This window comes from Triticum aestivum, chromosome 2D, assembly GCF_018294505.1.
Source record: "Triticum aestivum cultivar Chinese Spring chromosome 2D, IWGSC CS RefSeq v2.1, whole genome shotgun sequence".
NCBI classification, from domain to species: domain Eukaryota; kingdom Viridiplantae; phylum Streptophyta; class Magnoliopsida; order Poales; family Poaceae; genus Triticum; species Triticum aestivum.
In genome coordinates, this window is record NC_057799.1 from 18,837,631 (window position 1) to 18,853,872 (window position 16,242).

The following is a 16,242-nucleotide window of genomic DNA, read 5'->3' on the forward strand; positions in this document are numbered from 1 at the left end:
CTATCGGAGGTGCTCATAGGGATAGGGTGTGCGTGTGTGTGTTTATAGAGGTGAGTGTATGCGTGTGTATATGAACGCTTGCGTCTGTACTGTATTAAAAAAAACATCAGACAAGACAAAAACAAAAAAAATAGATGAGAGCTAGATGGACCCAATTTTTGTATGGACAATGATTGCTTTGGGTCGAAGCTGGTGCAACAACCAACCCACCATTTCGCACGCATCCTAGCGTCTGGACCCACGTACCATTGTCATTCTTCCTCCTCCCATCATCCTTTTCTTTTTATTTTCTGCGTAAACGTCATCCTTTTTTTTTCTCCATGGCTACCCCCATCCAAGGTCTGGCGCTGCATGCTGTCGTGGACATTCTCACCTTTCACACGCCTCTTACTTGGTCTTCCTCCGTCCATCTGCTCTCTTAGAAATACCTCAAAAGTGCGCGACTTGAGCAGTTGCTCCAGCTAGTAATTCTGGTTTTGATTTCCTCAACAAAGGTATGGTTTCTCTTCCCAGCCCTGGTTGATCTTAAATGTTTGTGCTTGTTCCTTGCTGGTTCGAGCGAGTTATTGTCTTGATCGTTGAGATGTCAGCCTTTGATCCGTGGTGCAGCGACTTTCGCTCGGCAGGTTGACTCTCTCTGCTCTCTACTCCGGCCTCCGGGTCTAGAAGCCGCGGATCCTAGACGGGAAGACCTCAAAAACTGAGTGAGCCAGCCAACAACAGCAGTTTATCTCTTCGCAATCCAATACAGGTGAGTACTCCCTAACTGCGAAGAATCATTTAGGTATCTTTTTCCGTTGTCCGGAGTCCAAGACTGGATTTTCCATTTCAGGTGTTGCGGGCAAATTGCTCGGTCATGGAGACCGCGCTGGTGGTGAGCGCCTCCCAGGGCGCCGTGCGGATCCTCTTGGGGAAGCTTGGAAACATCCTTGCCACCAAGTACGCGCTCCTCAGCGGCGTACGTGAGGAGATCCAGGAGCTCAAGGACGAACTGGAGAGCATGACCGGCTGCCTCCGCGACCTGGCTGATCGCGACGACCACAGCCAGCAGGTAATTAATATGGTCCGAGTATTTGAAATTTTGAATGACAAATGACCTCTCCTAATGAATTCCGGAGTTAATCGCTTGCCGTGCGTGCGTATTTGCAGACGAGGATCTGGATGAAACAAGTGAGGGAGGTGGCGTTCGACGCGGAGGACTGCATCGACAAATTCTGCCGTCATCTCGGCCAGCATCCCGGAGATGATCCAGGACTAGCGAGCTACCTTGGCAGGATAATCAGCCTCCTGCGAACGATGGGGTTGCGGGCTAAGCTGGCCGCCGAGATCACGGGGCTTCAGTCTCGCGCCAAGGGCGTGAGCGACCGGCGGGTCAGGTACAGGCTAGAAGATGCGGCAGGAGCTGGTCCTCGCAGCTCGAGCAAATCGCTCCACTCCTCCGGCTACAATCTGCGCCGCTTGCTTCCATCTGAGCTCGGCGGCGGGTCAGGCCTCGTCGGGCTGGACGGCAGGACAAATGAGGTGGTCGGCCTGCTGAAATGCGGCGAGGCACCTCGCCGGGTGGTGTCCATCGTCGGATTCGGTGGCCTCGGCAAGACCACCCTCGCCACCGCCGTCTACAACAGCCCGGAGCTGCGCGACATCCAGTGCCGCGCTTTCGTCGCTGTATCCCAGACCTACGATCTGCGGTCCCTTCTGGAATCCCTGCTGAAGCAGCTTGTGGTTGTACCGGCGGGAACCTCTGACGATAACCATCCCCTCCGAGGAATCAAAACCTGGGGCATAACTGAATTCCCCGATAAGTACACAAAACACTTGACGGATAAGAGGTAAGAATATAATATGTTGAATTAAATATTTAACTGTTTGCTGCAACTGCGAGCGATAGGATACTACATGTTTGATAGAAAAAATTCATGCTTTGTATATTTGCATATCTTTTTAATCTTTGTGTACTTGCATCTCTAAAAAAAGATGATGATATCAACTTAGATGTCTATGTCACATCTAGATGATAACGTTGGATTTCGCCCACGGATCAATCACATCAAAATCGAGGAACACGCACACACATAAAAACTTTTATAGCCAGGGGCCCTTGTCATGTCCCTTTTTTCCTTTTATTTCTCTTCGGTTTTTCTCCCTTTTCATAGTACAACTACACTGTGCAACCTTTATGTGTACATATATACACAACCAAGCTACTCACTTGAGCCATAAACACCGTGATACAATAACAATGCCTAGTCCTACAAACTCTGACACTAAGAGCCCGTTCTTTTTTGGCCTTTTTGCTTTTAGAATAAGATGTCCTTGCCCAGCTTTTCTAGAAGCCCAACCAAAAAATTTGATAGGCTCCTAAAAAAATATTTTTCGTTGTGTTTCTACAAAAAGCCGGGAGGTTCCCAGCTTATTCTAGAAGGCACCAAAAGAACTGGACCTAAACCTTGCATAAACTTGAACTAGACTAATAGTACTCAACCTTTCTTTTGCATGGTAATACGTGTTTCGTTGATAAATCATAAAGATCATAGTATACGTAGACACGGATCTGACAAAACTGAAAACACAGCAGAATGCTAGCCTTTGCACAAAGGAACGCCAGACAAGAAAGAGAAATACAATCAAGATCGAAGAATCCCGTGAGCTTCACACCAATGCCCATCATCTACCTCTGGCATCACTATAGCAGCCACCAACGAAAACAAAAGACGGTTCACCTCCTCACCCGAGCTTGACGCGGCTCCATCACTGATATGCAACTTTGCGGACCTCCAAGGTGGCTCACCAAAGACGAAGACATTGCCGTTGAACGAATTGGACCAGGGCAACACTCCGGACACGCCATCGAACTCCAGATCTAGCATCCCCGCATGACTAAGACGTCGGAGAAGAAAACCATACCTGCCTGCCACGAACCACAAACCAAGCACACGATCCACCAACTTTCAGATGTCGCTGATGCATACCAGAATCTGCATCCACTCCTGCACTACCTCCCAAGTTCCGCGCCGGCGCTAGAGCAAACGCGGCCACAATGGCGGAGCCCGACGACACAAGTCCACCACGAGGAAGTCGCTGCCGCCATGCCATTCTTGCATGAAAATACTGGTTTTCAAATCTAACCCAAATATAGCCAAGATTGCCTCATCGGAAAAGGATATGAAAATTCTTTATTCATCGCCGTCATCGCCGCCGCCGAAGTCAAGACGATGAATAGCCTAAAACTTTAAACAACTAAAGCCTAAAACAGTTCATATGCATGAAACCGGCGACCGCCCTCACCACCAATAACTGAGGTCGTTAGCGGGAGTGAGCCGCCAGAGGACGGCGGCACGGCCCTCTGGCGGCGGCTGCAGGATCGCCTTTCTTTCTTCCCTCGGAAAGCTATACACATACTGCCAATTAACTCTACCTTCACAGGTACATGTTGGCTGACTTCCAAGTAACTAAGCCACGTGACGCACGCAAAGGTTTTTATTCAAAACGAGCATCTCTCAAAATTACTCTAACAGGCACGCCCTGAAAATTTACAACGAAGATAAAGCAAAATATTACTGCAGTTTGGAACTTCTTTATTCGTTTTTCAATCAGCTTCACCCTCTTCGATAATTTTTTCCAATTTGATTCATTTTGCACACTCCTCTCCCCTAGAACTAATGTACTTCAGTCGCCGGTGTTCCAAGGCCGGCAGTAGCGACGAGTGATCGAAGATTTGTTCGAAGGTAGATATGAGTGGCGGATAATGATGGTAGCGCACAGAGACATGCAATTTACCCAGGTCCAGGCCCTCCCGGAAAATGTAACATCCTACTCCCTGTGGTGGTTATATTGTCCGAGTGCTTGTCGGCGAGCAAGAGGATCACATGAGAGTAGTTTCTTGTGTTATGAGTTCCTGGCTATGGGGGTGGCCGAGAAACAAGATGGGTAGGAGAAACCCTAGTGCTAGGTGGTTCTAGAATATCTTGGATTCCTTCCGAGAGGGCCCTAGTTTGCTTTATATACTTGACTGAGCTAGCTAGGGTTAGATGGCCTGGGTTAGACTGGTGGGCTCCCAACTATGGGTCGAACTAGATCATGTCACACGCCAGTCATTTGTTGTGACCTTGCCTCTCAATCAGTTCTGGTGCTAAGCTGGCCCATGGGCATGAGTGGCTGACTCTGACCGCTAGGGTTGATTAGCTAGCCCCTTGTCTTCCTGGTGGTACATGTGTGTCGTATCCCCATAAGTAGCCCCCAGAGCAATGGCGGAGATAGGGGTGCCAGACAGGGCCCTGCCCCCCCCCCCCTAACATCACTGACTTAGGCCTAGTATGAATAGTAACTGTGATCTTTTCCTACTAAAATGGTGGTTTTTGATGGATTGGCCCGCCCCAACAAGATTTAACAATACTCGGCCCCCCTTATCCAATTTTTCTGGCTCCGCCGCTGCCCCGGAGTACCGCATGATCTACCTATTGGTAGGTCGGGATGGATTATTTGAATTCATGCAAAGGAAAGATAAAAAAAGGAGACACGGCAACTCAGTGGTTATCCGTCACATGTAGGCACCCGGCTAGAGCTTTGAATGGCGCCCATGAGACCCGAGCGAGTCGCTTCCAGCTAGTGACCCATCGGGGGAAACATCTTTCATTTATGTTCTGAAGCAAGGTCTTAGATTGTGACACTCGAAATTCTAGTCTCCTGGGCCCCGACTTCTGGCCCATTGGGGCCACGCCATCGGCGTCCTTGGCTTAGATGTGCCCGAGAGATGTGTGGCATATGAGGACGAGTGTGAGCGCTTGTGGCTAGTGGGTCTCGGGTTTTTCCTGGAGACATGTTTTGTTTGGTGCCTCCTTCTTGTCCGCACTGTAGTGATTGGATGTTGGGGCACAAGTTGTGGCGCCGCGTAGGTCGTGCTTGGTCAAATGGTCATGGGAGGGAAAGATTCCCACTATCCCCATCTCCCCGATTGAGTGTCTGGCAGAGAAGAATGTGTGCCTCTATTGGGTTCGCTTTGGTTCCCAATGCCAAACATTTCTAAGACTAGTCACAGTGGGAGTAACATATGTGGAAACATGCATACTCGTGCAAAGTCAACGAGACATATTAGTGTACATGTCATAGTATTAAACGAGAAAAGAGATGGTGGTGGTAACATATTATGTTATCATCATATAAAGGTCACCAAGAAAATATGATTTTACAAGCTAATGAATGAAGGCATTTATGATACTACTACTAGTATGTATGCACGCGGAATGCACATGTCGGTTACATTATAGAGTCATTTTGGTCAAGGAAAATAAATCATGGAGTTCCCAGAGAAATGATTCAAGACACATCAACCTTATGCATGTACAAAAGACGAAAGAAATACCTGGAATTATGCAATTAGCACAAGAAAGGTTCTCGTATTCATATGCAGTAAATATCACTCTATCACATGCAAAGAACGTACTCCCTCCGGTCCTTTTTACTCCGCATATTAGGTTTGTCTCAAGTCAAACTTTGCAAAGTTTAACCAAACTTAGATTAAAAACTATCAACATTTACAATATTAAATATGTATACTATAAAACTACATTTCATAATGAATCTAACAATGTTGACTTGGCATTGTGAATGTTAATATTTTTCTATAAGTTTAGTCAAAGTAGAGATACTTTGACTTTGGACAAAATCTATATGCGGACTCAAAAGGACCGAAGGGAGTATAATTTAAACAAACCTGGGTAGATATGTTTTAATCTGACATTTACTACAACTTTCCACCAAAAAATGCACACGTGAGTCAGCGAAGTCATGTATGTGCACGACACACTGGTTTGACTTGTTTACTTTTACAGTTTTTCATTCAAATTTCTGGCCGCCTGTCAGACTTTAGTAGTACGGACCCAACTCTTCCGGGATCTGCTTTGGTAAAAAGAATTGAACGCCTCCGGGGGATGCAACTATGGTGTAGTGGCTCAGTTGGGGAGAGCGGCTAATCTGCACCCGGGCTCATGGAAAAATTCAAAACAAATACAAACCAAATTCAAAAAATTCCAAAAAAAATTATGTGGTAGATAATTTGATGCGTGAGGTCCGCTCCAAAATTAACCTTGTTTGGACATTTGAGCAGCTCTGTGCAAAAAAGACAAAACCGGGTCTATAAAAAAGTTTACTGTTCACGAACTGTTTTGACCCGATTTGTCTTTTTTGCATAGAGCTACTCAAATGTCCAAATGGGTTGAATTTGGAGCGGACCTCACGCATCAAATTATCTACCACACAATTTTTTTTGGATTTTTTAAATTTTTTAGTATTTGTTTTGAACTTTTTTCTGACCGGGAGCAGATGAGCCTGGGCACCGATTTGGATTTTCGCTCAGTTGGGTCCCTAGCCAAATAAAATAGACATATACTACCTCCGTACTAGTTTATTGATCTTTCTAGTATTTTGTGCCAAACTTTGACCATAAATTTAACTAAAATAATAATAATACATGTCACCAAAAATTATATTGTTGAGTTTGTATTAACATTTTATTAGTTAAACCTAAGGTCCAAATTATATAGTTTTCAACGTTATTATTTTATGCATTAACATTTTATTAGTTAAATATAAGGTCAAAATTTAGCATAAAATCTAAAGGGGACAAATAAACCAGGACGGAGGTAGTACTGGGCTGGGTGACTGGTGCAAACACTATGTGCTACAGTAGCCACGAATTCCAGTGCTTTAGGCCGTCAGATGAAACGGCAAAAAATGCATTTCAATGTCCCAACTCAAACTTGCAAAACTGATACACTGTATAGATAGTATAACATAGATAATACTTTATACTATGAAGATAGTAACATATACTAGGGTCATGAGTTACTCACAACTATGACCAGCCTAACGCCATAAGGCAAACCATTGGGGTCGGGGAAACGGGGTGTCGCTGACGTGGGGTGTCATGTTGACGTCTTGAATGATCAGGTCAAAGTTGAGAAGTGGTGTCCCAAGGGGTGTGACATCTTGGTATCCTACCTCCTATAAAGGTAGGTTGTATGTTGACGAGGGTATCCCTACCGTGTAGGCTGACATAATTAAGAGCCAACGAAGAGCCCATGCCCATTGGTGCTAAGGTCCAAATAACAACAGCAGGGGTTGGCAGCCTAGTCGGAGTGGATACCAGTCGGGGAATAATCACCAGGTGGTTTACCCACCTATCAGGTTCATCGGCCAGTCCATCTTATTGGCAAACCAATGGACAAGGGCATTCATGGAGACGTTGCGCGTGGAGCTCCACTAGGCATTAAGACCATGAGGATCTAGCAGACTCTCAATTTGTCGTCGTCATCTTCCACCATTCCATCTTCAGAAGTAATCGATGTATTGTCCTTGCCAGACCCTTCTGCAGTCGACGTCACCACGACGCCAGACAGCGTAACCGTTTTATGCTCTCCAATCAAATGGTATCCAGCGCCCAAGACCCCGCTGCACCTTGCCACCAAGACTCACTGTGTTGAAACTGTAGATGGCACACCACTCCACCTTGATCACTACACAAAAGAAGCATGCAGAGACCTGTGCCCAGCCACCGAAGCCAGACACTTGGCCCTCCTGCCCATGTACAACCCCAAGACGATGCCCCCATGGGGGTGACAACGCAGGAACCTCGCCATCATCCAATCCGGAATCTGAATCTGGGGTTTTCCCCGGGGCACACAAGGAGCACGAATATCCCCACGACGCCTCCAACGATGTAACGACGCCCACAGGCCCCGCCACCAGTGGTTTCGACAGAGCCCGAACCAAGCTTTCGCTGGCAAACTCACACCCATCACCGGCTGGTCCACCAGATCCTCCTCCACCGTCATCCAGCACGCCCCATGTAGACGCCCCTGCCACCAGGAAACCGTCCATAACCGGAGCTGCAGTGGAGTCACTGCCTGGAACGACCGCCTACCTGGATGAGCTGCCGACGGTAGAAGAATCCTCATCGCCGCGCCACCGACGCCAGACGACGCACACATCGAAGCAGGACACCCACACGAATCTCCATCGCATCCCCGTCTCGGAGCCACGAAGAAGGCCATGCCGCCCCATCATCTGTTGCCTGGGCTTTGCCCCGCGGTGCTCCGGCGACGCCGAGCAGAGGGGCGGCGACGGTCGTAGCCCTATCAGGAGGGAGGGAGAGAGCAGATTGGATCGGGCCATCGGGGATCTTTTTTTAGATGTATATCACTTATCTTACTCTTCATATATGCAACGTTTTACATGGGGCATGTACGTTTCTTTTCTCCCCCACCGGTATGTCAATTTCAATTCTATGGGAGCGTATGCACGGACTGTATTATAGGAACGTATATGCCAGTTAACAGTGAATCCACGCGTAGAATATTGATATAAGACAAATCTGGCCGCAAATACTCTGCTGGTACTATCCATAATAGAATTTTGATTTGAAATGTTATAAAAAGAATTATTTTATGATATTTTAGGAAGGCATTTGGGGTTTGATCCGCTAATAGAACTGCCAGTGCACTTGATTGTTTGTAAGAATATAGCAAAACAGAGTGTGATAAGGGTTTATGATAGTAGCTATTTTTTTTCCTTTTTCGAGAAGGAGGCTGTACCCCATGGTTTTGTTAGCTTACTATTTTTTGTTTTATTTTTAGGTACTTAATCGTTCTTGATGATGTGTGGACGCCAGCAGCATGGAAGTATCTGAATGAGTATTTTCCCAAGAATGAAAAACAAAGCAGAATCATAGTTACTACACGCACTCACGATGTTGCAAGAAACTGCTCCACCCATGACCAAATCTATGAGATGAAGCACTTGGAGCCGGAAGATTCAGAGAAGCTATTCTTCAGGATAGTGTTTGAGTCCGACGAATGTCCGGACAGACTGCAGGAAGTCTCCACAGCTATATTAAAAAAGTGCAATGGTTTGCCTCTAGTCATAGTAAGCATAGGTCGTATGCTTGCTCAGAGGGAAAACAAGATACCCGCAGATTGGCAAAAGGTATGTCGTAGGCTGGGTCCTGAACTAGAGACAAACCCCACTTTAGAGGCAATGGGCCGGATACTTACCCTTAGCTACAATGACCTGCCCTACAATTTGAAAGCATGCTTCTTGTACCTGTGTGCTTTCCCCGAGGATTATGAGATCAAAAGAGGGCCTCTGATTAGGCGCTGGGCAGCCGAAGGCTTCATCGCTGCCATGCGTGGGCTGAGTTTGGAAGAGATTGGTCAGAATTATTTCGACGAGTTCATCAGTAGAAGCCTGGTCACCCCTGGAGTGATTTCAGACACCGGCAAGGTCAAGAGCTGCAAGATTCATGACATAATGATGGAAGTTATAACCTCCAAATCAGTCCAAGAAAACTTCATGTCGTTCCTAGGGAGTTCGGAAGACAACATTACAGCTGGCCATGACAAGATCCGGCGGCTCTCCATCCATCCCGGTGGCACCATGGAGAATAAAGGCTTCACCAGTCAATACTTGACCCATACCCGTTCTTTGACAATTATTGGCAGCACTCAAAAACCAGCAGCCATCACTTTTTCAGGCTTTACTCTTTTAAGGGTTCTAGACCTCGAAGGATGTCTATGGTTAAGCAATCAAGATTTGAAGGACATTTGCAAACTGTCTTTGCTGAGCTACCTGAGTCTTAGAAGCACATCCATATCCGAAGTTCCAAATGCAGTAGGGAAACTGAAAGAATTGGTGACATTGGATGTAAGGGGAACATCTGTGGCTGAATTTCCCAGAGGCATCACTAAGCTCCAAAATCTGAAGCACCTAATGACAGGCAGTTATCAGTACTATACAAGGTCACGAAGTGTTAAGCATCTGTTAACTGGAGTGAAGCTACCTCGCGGATTACAGAATATGTGTGCCCTGCAGAGGATTTCTACCATAGATATCAACAAAAGCTTCCGTTCAATGGATGAGCTGGGGGACTTGTCTCAGTTAACCAGGCTTTACGTGGTCAGCCATGAGGCAGTGGAGGATACAAGCAGGTGGGAGACCTTCGTCAAGTCCTTGAATAAGCTAAGCAGCTCCCTTCGATACCTATCGATTCAGCGATTAAAACTAGCATGTCAGCCCACAAATGATTATATATCCCCACCTCTCTTTCTTCACAGCCTACACTTGTGCGGACGAGTAAGTTTGCCGCCAAACTGGTTTTCATCGCTCAGTGACTTGGCCAGTGTGTCAATTCGAGAGACTTACTTTGGCGCTGAGTTGATAGAGGTCCTAGGGAAGCTTCCCGGTCTTCTTTCATTCAAGATATATGCATCGGGAATAGAATCCACAGAAACTCGATTGTGCTTTGAACCGGATCGATTTCCACAGCTGAAGCAACTGGTCCTCGATAATCCGTCAAATTTCTCCGAGGAGATCAGCTTTTGCGGGGGCGCAACTAATCTTGAGAGGCTCACATTGTCAATAGTGAAGGTTCCCAGCAGAGGCATTTCAGGCATTAATGACCTTCTGAAACTAAGAGAGGTTGAGTTCTTCGGCTCAATTGTTCAATCTCTGGTGAACACAGTAATGGCTGTGGCCAGGGAACACCAAAATCATCCTAGAGTCACCTTAGAAGGTCAACCTACGGAAGATCAATCTACGATAGCCCAACCCATGGAAGATCAACTACGGCCGGAAGCTGCCTAAGCATCTTGCTGGCAGGTACATTTCTAGAACCTGGCTGGCATTCGTTTCTTTGTTGTTTTATGAAAAATATGATGCCACACGTGTGATCACAAGAAATCGACCCATCTTTTCTCACGAAACAGCATGCAGCTGTAGGCATGAACCCTGGAGGCTGGAGGCGCTGCAAGAACCAATAGTTGATGACGGGTGTGCTGGAACTTGGGGTCTACACTCTCCCTCGAGCCGATGCGTGTGCATAGATTAGTTTTTGTGAGTTCGTTCCACGCCCCGGTGGCGCCTACATGCTCTGTTCTGTTTATTTCACTCCTAACAATATTAGCTCTCTTCTTTTTCTCCTTGATGGAATGTTATCCACGGCTTGTGAGGGAACCTCTTTGTTTTAGACTTTCGAGTGATTATTTGGAACCTCTATCTTTTGGCTACTGTGGAACATGGTAATTTTAGAGCTTAAAGACTGTACGACCTTACCTTCTCCCGGTGGAATTTTATTTATCATTTGTTATTATGCCTCGGAAAGTTCCAGTTAACTATATCGTGGACCGTAGAGTTATTGATTCTCAAGGTAAGTGGGATTCAGTCAGAAATACGATGGATGGGTGAAGCTATCATGTTGATTACGTTCAGTAAAGAGACCGACTGCCTGTCCTATGGGACGGTAATCCGCTAGTTCAGTAAACAGATCAAGTTGCGATTTACCTTTTTTTTTGTTTTAGACAATAGTCGCAGTTTACGTACGTTGTGGATGGCGAGCCCCAAGCGACATATGTCCTCTAGCACGATTTACCTTTTTTGCTTTAAGTCTATAGATTGTAATCCCAATTGTAGTTGGATATATACTACTAGCAAATTAGATGATAGTATTTGCCTTGAGATAAGCATATTCTACTCTTGATCTTATAGTTTCAGGGCTTTGCCTTGAGATAAGCATATTCTACTCTTGATCTTATAGTTTCAGGGCATATATATAAGCATATTTTCTGTGCTTGTTTTCCTCGGTGTCCTATCCTTACTTTCGATCATATTATCTTTTAGCCTTTCTTTGTTCTAATTTTCTCTGACATTATCGTTTTTCTCGGACAATCTTTTGACCTAGCACCAATCAAATTGTTGTTGAAGAAACCAGCATTTTTTGCTAATTTTGTCCCCTCAATGAACAAACTGATAAAATAATAGGATTATGTGGCACATCACTTCATCGCCCAGGAGCATTTACACTCTTTAATATGAAATACAGAACACTAAAATCACAGTTGCACAGCAGCTAGATGTGAATGAATCGATATCCCAGCCTATGATGAGGCCATATGCTGAAATGTTTTATTCTTATTCCCAAAATAAAACCACAATTAATCAACATAGGGCTCTTCCCAACAAGAAGAAGCAGAGTGGAAAGGAAAACACAACAGATAACAGATGACACTTGCTCAAAACACAAGCCCTGACCCCTGGAGCTAGGGCTGGGCATTCGGTTCCCCCGAACCGATCGGTTCGGTGCTTCGGGTTATCTAAAGATTCGGTTTCCAGATTTTGTTGACCAAACGGTTTCCTAGAAAAATACTAACCGAGAGTTTCTGTACCACTTAACCGCATGAGGATTTAATTGCTTTTTCTTTTTATGTGTGTGAGGATGTTTTGTGCTATTCTACACGGACCCTTTTGTAAATTTAATTGGTTTATACGGAATCTATTTTGCGGACAATACAAATTGTATAGTAAAATCTCACAAATTCATTTTAGGGTAAAATTGTATACTGTTTTTAGAGGACGCGGTTTTAGCGGATCCGTCTAAGGCTGTCAAAGGAGGCTGTTTTCATCCTCCCAGATCGCACTCTACCCATCCATGGCTGAATCGGCCGGCGGCGGTGAGCCCCGGCTCCCCGAGGAGCTCGTCCTCTGGGAGATCCTGACGCGCCTGCCGGCGAGGTCCCTCCTACGGTGCCGCGCCGTCTGCACATCCTGGCGCCGCAGCCTCACCTCCGACACGGGCCTCCTCCTCGCGCACCATCGCCACCAGCCGGCGCTCCAGCTCGTCACCACCGGGGACGACCTGGAGGGCAGGATCGACGCGCTGGACCCCCGCGCCGGCGAGCGCCGCCCCGTCGCCCGCACGGACCGGGCCGCCTCCCCCATGGACCTCGTTCTGCTCGCCGCCTGCTATATAGGAATGGCACGGTATGAATGGAACGCTCGCCTCAATCTTAAGCGGTAATGGTAGTGTCGATGAAACACCATTGTTCGATGGGTTGTCAGCTGTGGTGTTGCTTCCTGAACTAGATAATTCTCAGATTGAGTAAGATGCAGTAGTCCATGCCAGCCAAGTTCATTGCTGCTTAACCCGAGTAAGCAGCTCTAGGCTCTTAGTTGACGATCCTTATTATTCCTGGTTATCTGTGTTCAGTGTCAAGCAGAATCCACCGAAACTTGGTCTTCTGAAATAAAATGTTTATGTTATGCCTTTCATATCTTCAGGTGTATAGATTCCATCTCATATATAACGCTTCTATGATAGGATAGCAAATTATATGATAATTTGATCTCGACATAATCATATTCTACACATGGTTTTACAGTTTTGAGGCATATTCTTTTTGCTGTGAGTGCTTCTTTCAGTATGTGTTTTGCATATTGTCAGTGTCCTAACCATACTTCTAATCTTGTTATTGTTTAGCCTTGTCTTTCGTTTAGTCCTCATTTGTTTTACCCCATTACTGGTTACCTCACATAATTTGAAGTTTTGAGCTAGCACCTAGCAAACTGTTCGGCAAGAAATTACTATTGTGTGCTCATTTGGTCCCCTGTATGAACAACCTGATAGAATAATAGGATGATGTTGCCCATCTCACTGTAAGCCTGCTATCCTATAGGAGTATTTCACATGTGACTGTAATAACTCATTTTTCTGTTTTTGCTATCTTGATTGATTTATTCTCTCCAGTCTCCGCAGCAAAATAGCCAACCCTAGGTCTGGATCAATGTCGGTTTCTTCTTGGTACAGCTTCATAAACCATTTCCCTTCTTTCCAAATGCTTATGTTGCGACACATATGCTTCATGAACTCTTGATTTTGAGCATCTTTTCGTGCTGCACATGTGTGCTCTTGATTAAACTGTTGTAGCTGCCCAAACTAAATGCCTCTTAATATCAGTCCTTTGCTAAATACCTACTACTTAATGTTTGTATTTGTTTCATACAGGTATAACCCTACTCTTACTGTAACAAGTATCAATGTTGTGTTAATCGATATGATATCTGAGAGTCATCTTCATCGGAGGTTTTTGTTTCGAAAAATATCGGTTCCTGCTTTTCACCTTATTTTTTGACTGTACCAATTTACGCACTTTGGTTAGATTTTCTTGTAAATCTGCGAAGTTTTTGACATTATCCTGACAAACATTTTTCTATGATATTCTTTCTGGTGGTCTTGAGATATACCACATGCATTATTTCTAGGAATAGGACTGATTATACCCTTAAGCCTAATCCCTGGATGAACGGCACCAACCCAGTAACTTTGAATCCATTTAGCCCCGTCTGTCAGAAACAAGGCCACTGTCATCTGTGAAACAACGTAACCCTGGATGGTTTTAGAATGACCAAATCTAAACTCAGGTAGCAGTTGAGAGAATCAAAACGTTTTTATCCAATTTTCATCACCCCTACAGGCTGAAAGTGTGCGAACAAAAGGTGCTGGGATCAAATGGTTACTTATTAATTTGTTTTCTGTGCAAAATCCCGTGGTTTTCAAATGTCAGCTTGCTTATTAATTATGTGTAAATATACAGTTTACGTTCTTTCAGTCAAATACAACCACTAAAATCCCAGCTGCACAGCAGCTAGTTGTGAATGAATCGATATCCCAGCCTATGATGAGGCTATATGCTTGACTGTTTAATTCTTATTCCCGAAATTAAACCACAATCAACATAGAGCAGCAGAGCGGAAAGGAAAACACAACAGATAACAGATGACACTTGCTCAAAACACAAGCCCTGACTCCTGGACGATGCGGTCGAGCTTCTCCCCCATCTCGCGGCTCATGTGGTTCGCCCAGTCCCCTACCTCGCCCTTCCTGTAGAACACGTATTTATCAACGTGAACCTTATTCCTGTGGCTGACGCCGCCGACGTGGTTCACCTCCAGGCCGGTGAGCGTCTCGAAGCTGCACATCCTCGCCACCTCCTCCGCCACGCTGGAGCCCTCCTCCTCCTCGGTTAGCGGGATGCCGAGGAAACTCGCGAGCCTCCTCACGACCTGCGCCGGGTCCAGCTTGATCTCCTCGTACTTGAGGAAGAGGACGGTGTCCGGCCTGGCCACGCTCTGCTCCCAGTACTCGAGGCAGTGGTCCTAGAAGGGGCCGTAGGGCGAGAACCCCTCGCAGAACATACCGAAGGCGTTGTCCATCGACGGGCCGGCGCTGCCGCGCCGCACCGCCAGCTTGTTCTCGAAGTGCAGCCTGGAGACGAGCGTGTCCTTGGGGTCCCGGCACAGGTACACCACGCGGCATCCCAGCGACCGCGTCTCCGGCGGGAGCAGCGACATGGGCATGTGCGTGGCGAGGAGCCTCAGGGACGGGAGCGCGCCGAGGTCGACCACATGGCCGCCGGCAGCGCCAGGGATCTCGATGTAAGGCACGAGGTGATGCGGGTGGCGGGTGAGGAGCGGGTGGTCGGCGGCGCCGAGGCCGTGGCGGGACCGCGTGGCGACGGTGAAGGCGAGGGCCTTGAGCCAGGTGGTGCCACACTTGGGCTGCGTGGCGAGGACGACATCGTCGGCGCGGGGCGCGAAGGCCCGGCTGGCGCGCAGGACCCCCTCCAGGATCCTCGGCTTGAACCAGTAGCCCTTGTGCTGGATGAGCGGCTGCGCCCGCCCCTCCCTTGATGAGAGCGAGGAAATGAAGTCCTTCAGGCTCTCATCGGATGGGGCGTCGTCTACCGGTGAGCTCATCGGTGGAGCTGCTGCTGCCGGTTGAGGGGAGACGAAGCTAGCCATCTTGGCTATGAATGGGTTGGTGCGATGACGACATCGAGTCATTATACACTTTACGGAGGGAGCAGGATCACGTGGCGGCTAAACTAATTAGAAGTAGAACACGACGAATCGGAGCACATGGAGAGATGGCTCCCTCCAGACTCCATCTCCCTGCACATATATAAAAATGAAGCACTCCAGTTGTGACGCATGCTCTCGCAGTAATCAGATCCTGCACTCCAAAGTGGGGAGACTATAATAGAATCTAGCCTTCAGGTGAGATGGTAAGATCAACCCAAAATAATCATACTTAGGCAACTCAAAAAATTCTAAAATTATCTGACAACATACCTATGGTGTATGCCTACAACTCCAAAATAAAAATCCGTTCAAAAACCAATTTACAGTAAGAGATAAAAAATGATAAATTCAACAGTGAATAGTGCCAGCTTTGCATGAATAGTATTTGACTATTCACATCCGATTTTGTCTTTTTCGTTTCTACAAGTGTAGATTCAGTTAGGAGCTGAAACTTTTTGAAGCTGTAAATCATACTTACATGGATGTGTGTCTGCAAATATTTTCAGAATTTTTGAAGATGTTTTGTATTAAAAAAAAATGATCTCATTGGTCTCACCT

The 16,242-nt window shown here is 46.4% G+C and overlaps 2 protein-coding genes and 1 pseudogene across 2 annotated transcripts; 2 read left to right on the top strand and 1 right to left on the bottom strand.

Moving 5' to 3' along the window:
• Positions 1-856: 856 nt before the first annotated feature.
• On the top strand, positions 857-1,833 carry LOC123048361 (disease resistance protein Pik-2-like). Its single transcript, XM_044471478.1, has 2 exons — positions 857-1,051; positions 1,150-1,833. Exons 1-2 carry the CDS (start codon positions 857-859, stop codon positions 1,831-1,833), a joined length of 879 nt encoding a protein of 292 aa, XP_044327413.1.
• Positions 1,834-12,406: 10,573 nt separating this feature from the next.
• On the top strand, positions 12,407-14,039 carry LOC123048362 (uncharacterized). The gene is made up of 2 exons (XM_044471479.1): positions 12,407-12,807; positions 13,829-14,039. The coding sequence occupies exons 1-2, from the start codon at positions 12,476-12,478 to the stop codon at positions 13,953-13,955; spliced, it is 459 nt and encodes a 152-aa protein (XP_044327414.1). The 5' UTR covers positions 12,407-12,475; the 3' UTR covers positions 13,956-14,039.
• Positions 14,040-14,542: 503 nt separating this feature from the next.
• LOC123055531 (cytosolic sulfotransferase 5-like) lies at positions 14,543-15,624 on the bottom strand (annotated as a pseudogene).
• Between the last annotated feature and the right edge of the window lie 618 nt (positions 15,625-16,242).

Excerpts from the sequence above, each read along its gene's own strand:
- LOC123048361 (XM_044471478.1), top strand. The coding sequence starts at position 857 with ATGGAGACCGCGCTGGTGGTGAGCGCCTCCCAGGGCGCCGTGCGGATC. Across the intron at positions 1,052-1,149 it reads GCGACGACCACAGCCAGCAG|ACGAGGATCTGGATGAAACA; the intron begins GTAATTAATATG and ends GCGTATTTGCAG.
- LOC123048362 (XM_044471479.1), top strand. The coding sequence starts at position 12,476 with ATGGCTGAATCGGCCGGCGGCGGTGAGCCCCGGCTCCCCGAGGAGCTC. Across the intron at positions 12,808-13,828 it reads TGCTATATAGGAATGGCACG|GTATAACCCTACTCTTACTG; the intron begins GTATGAATGGAA and ends TGTTTCATACAG.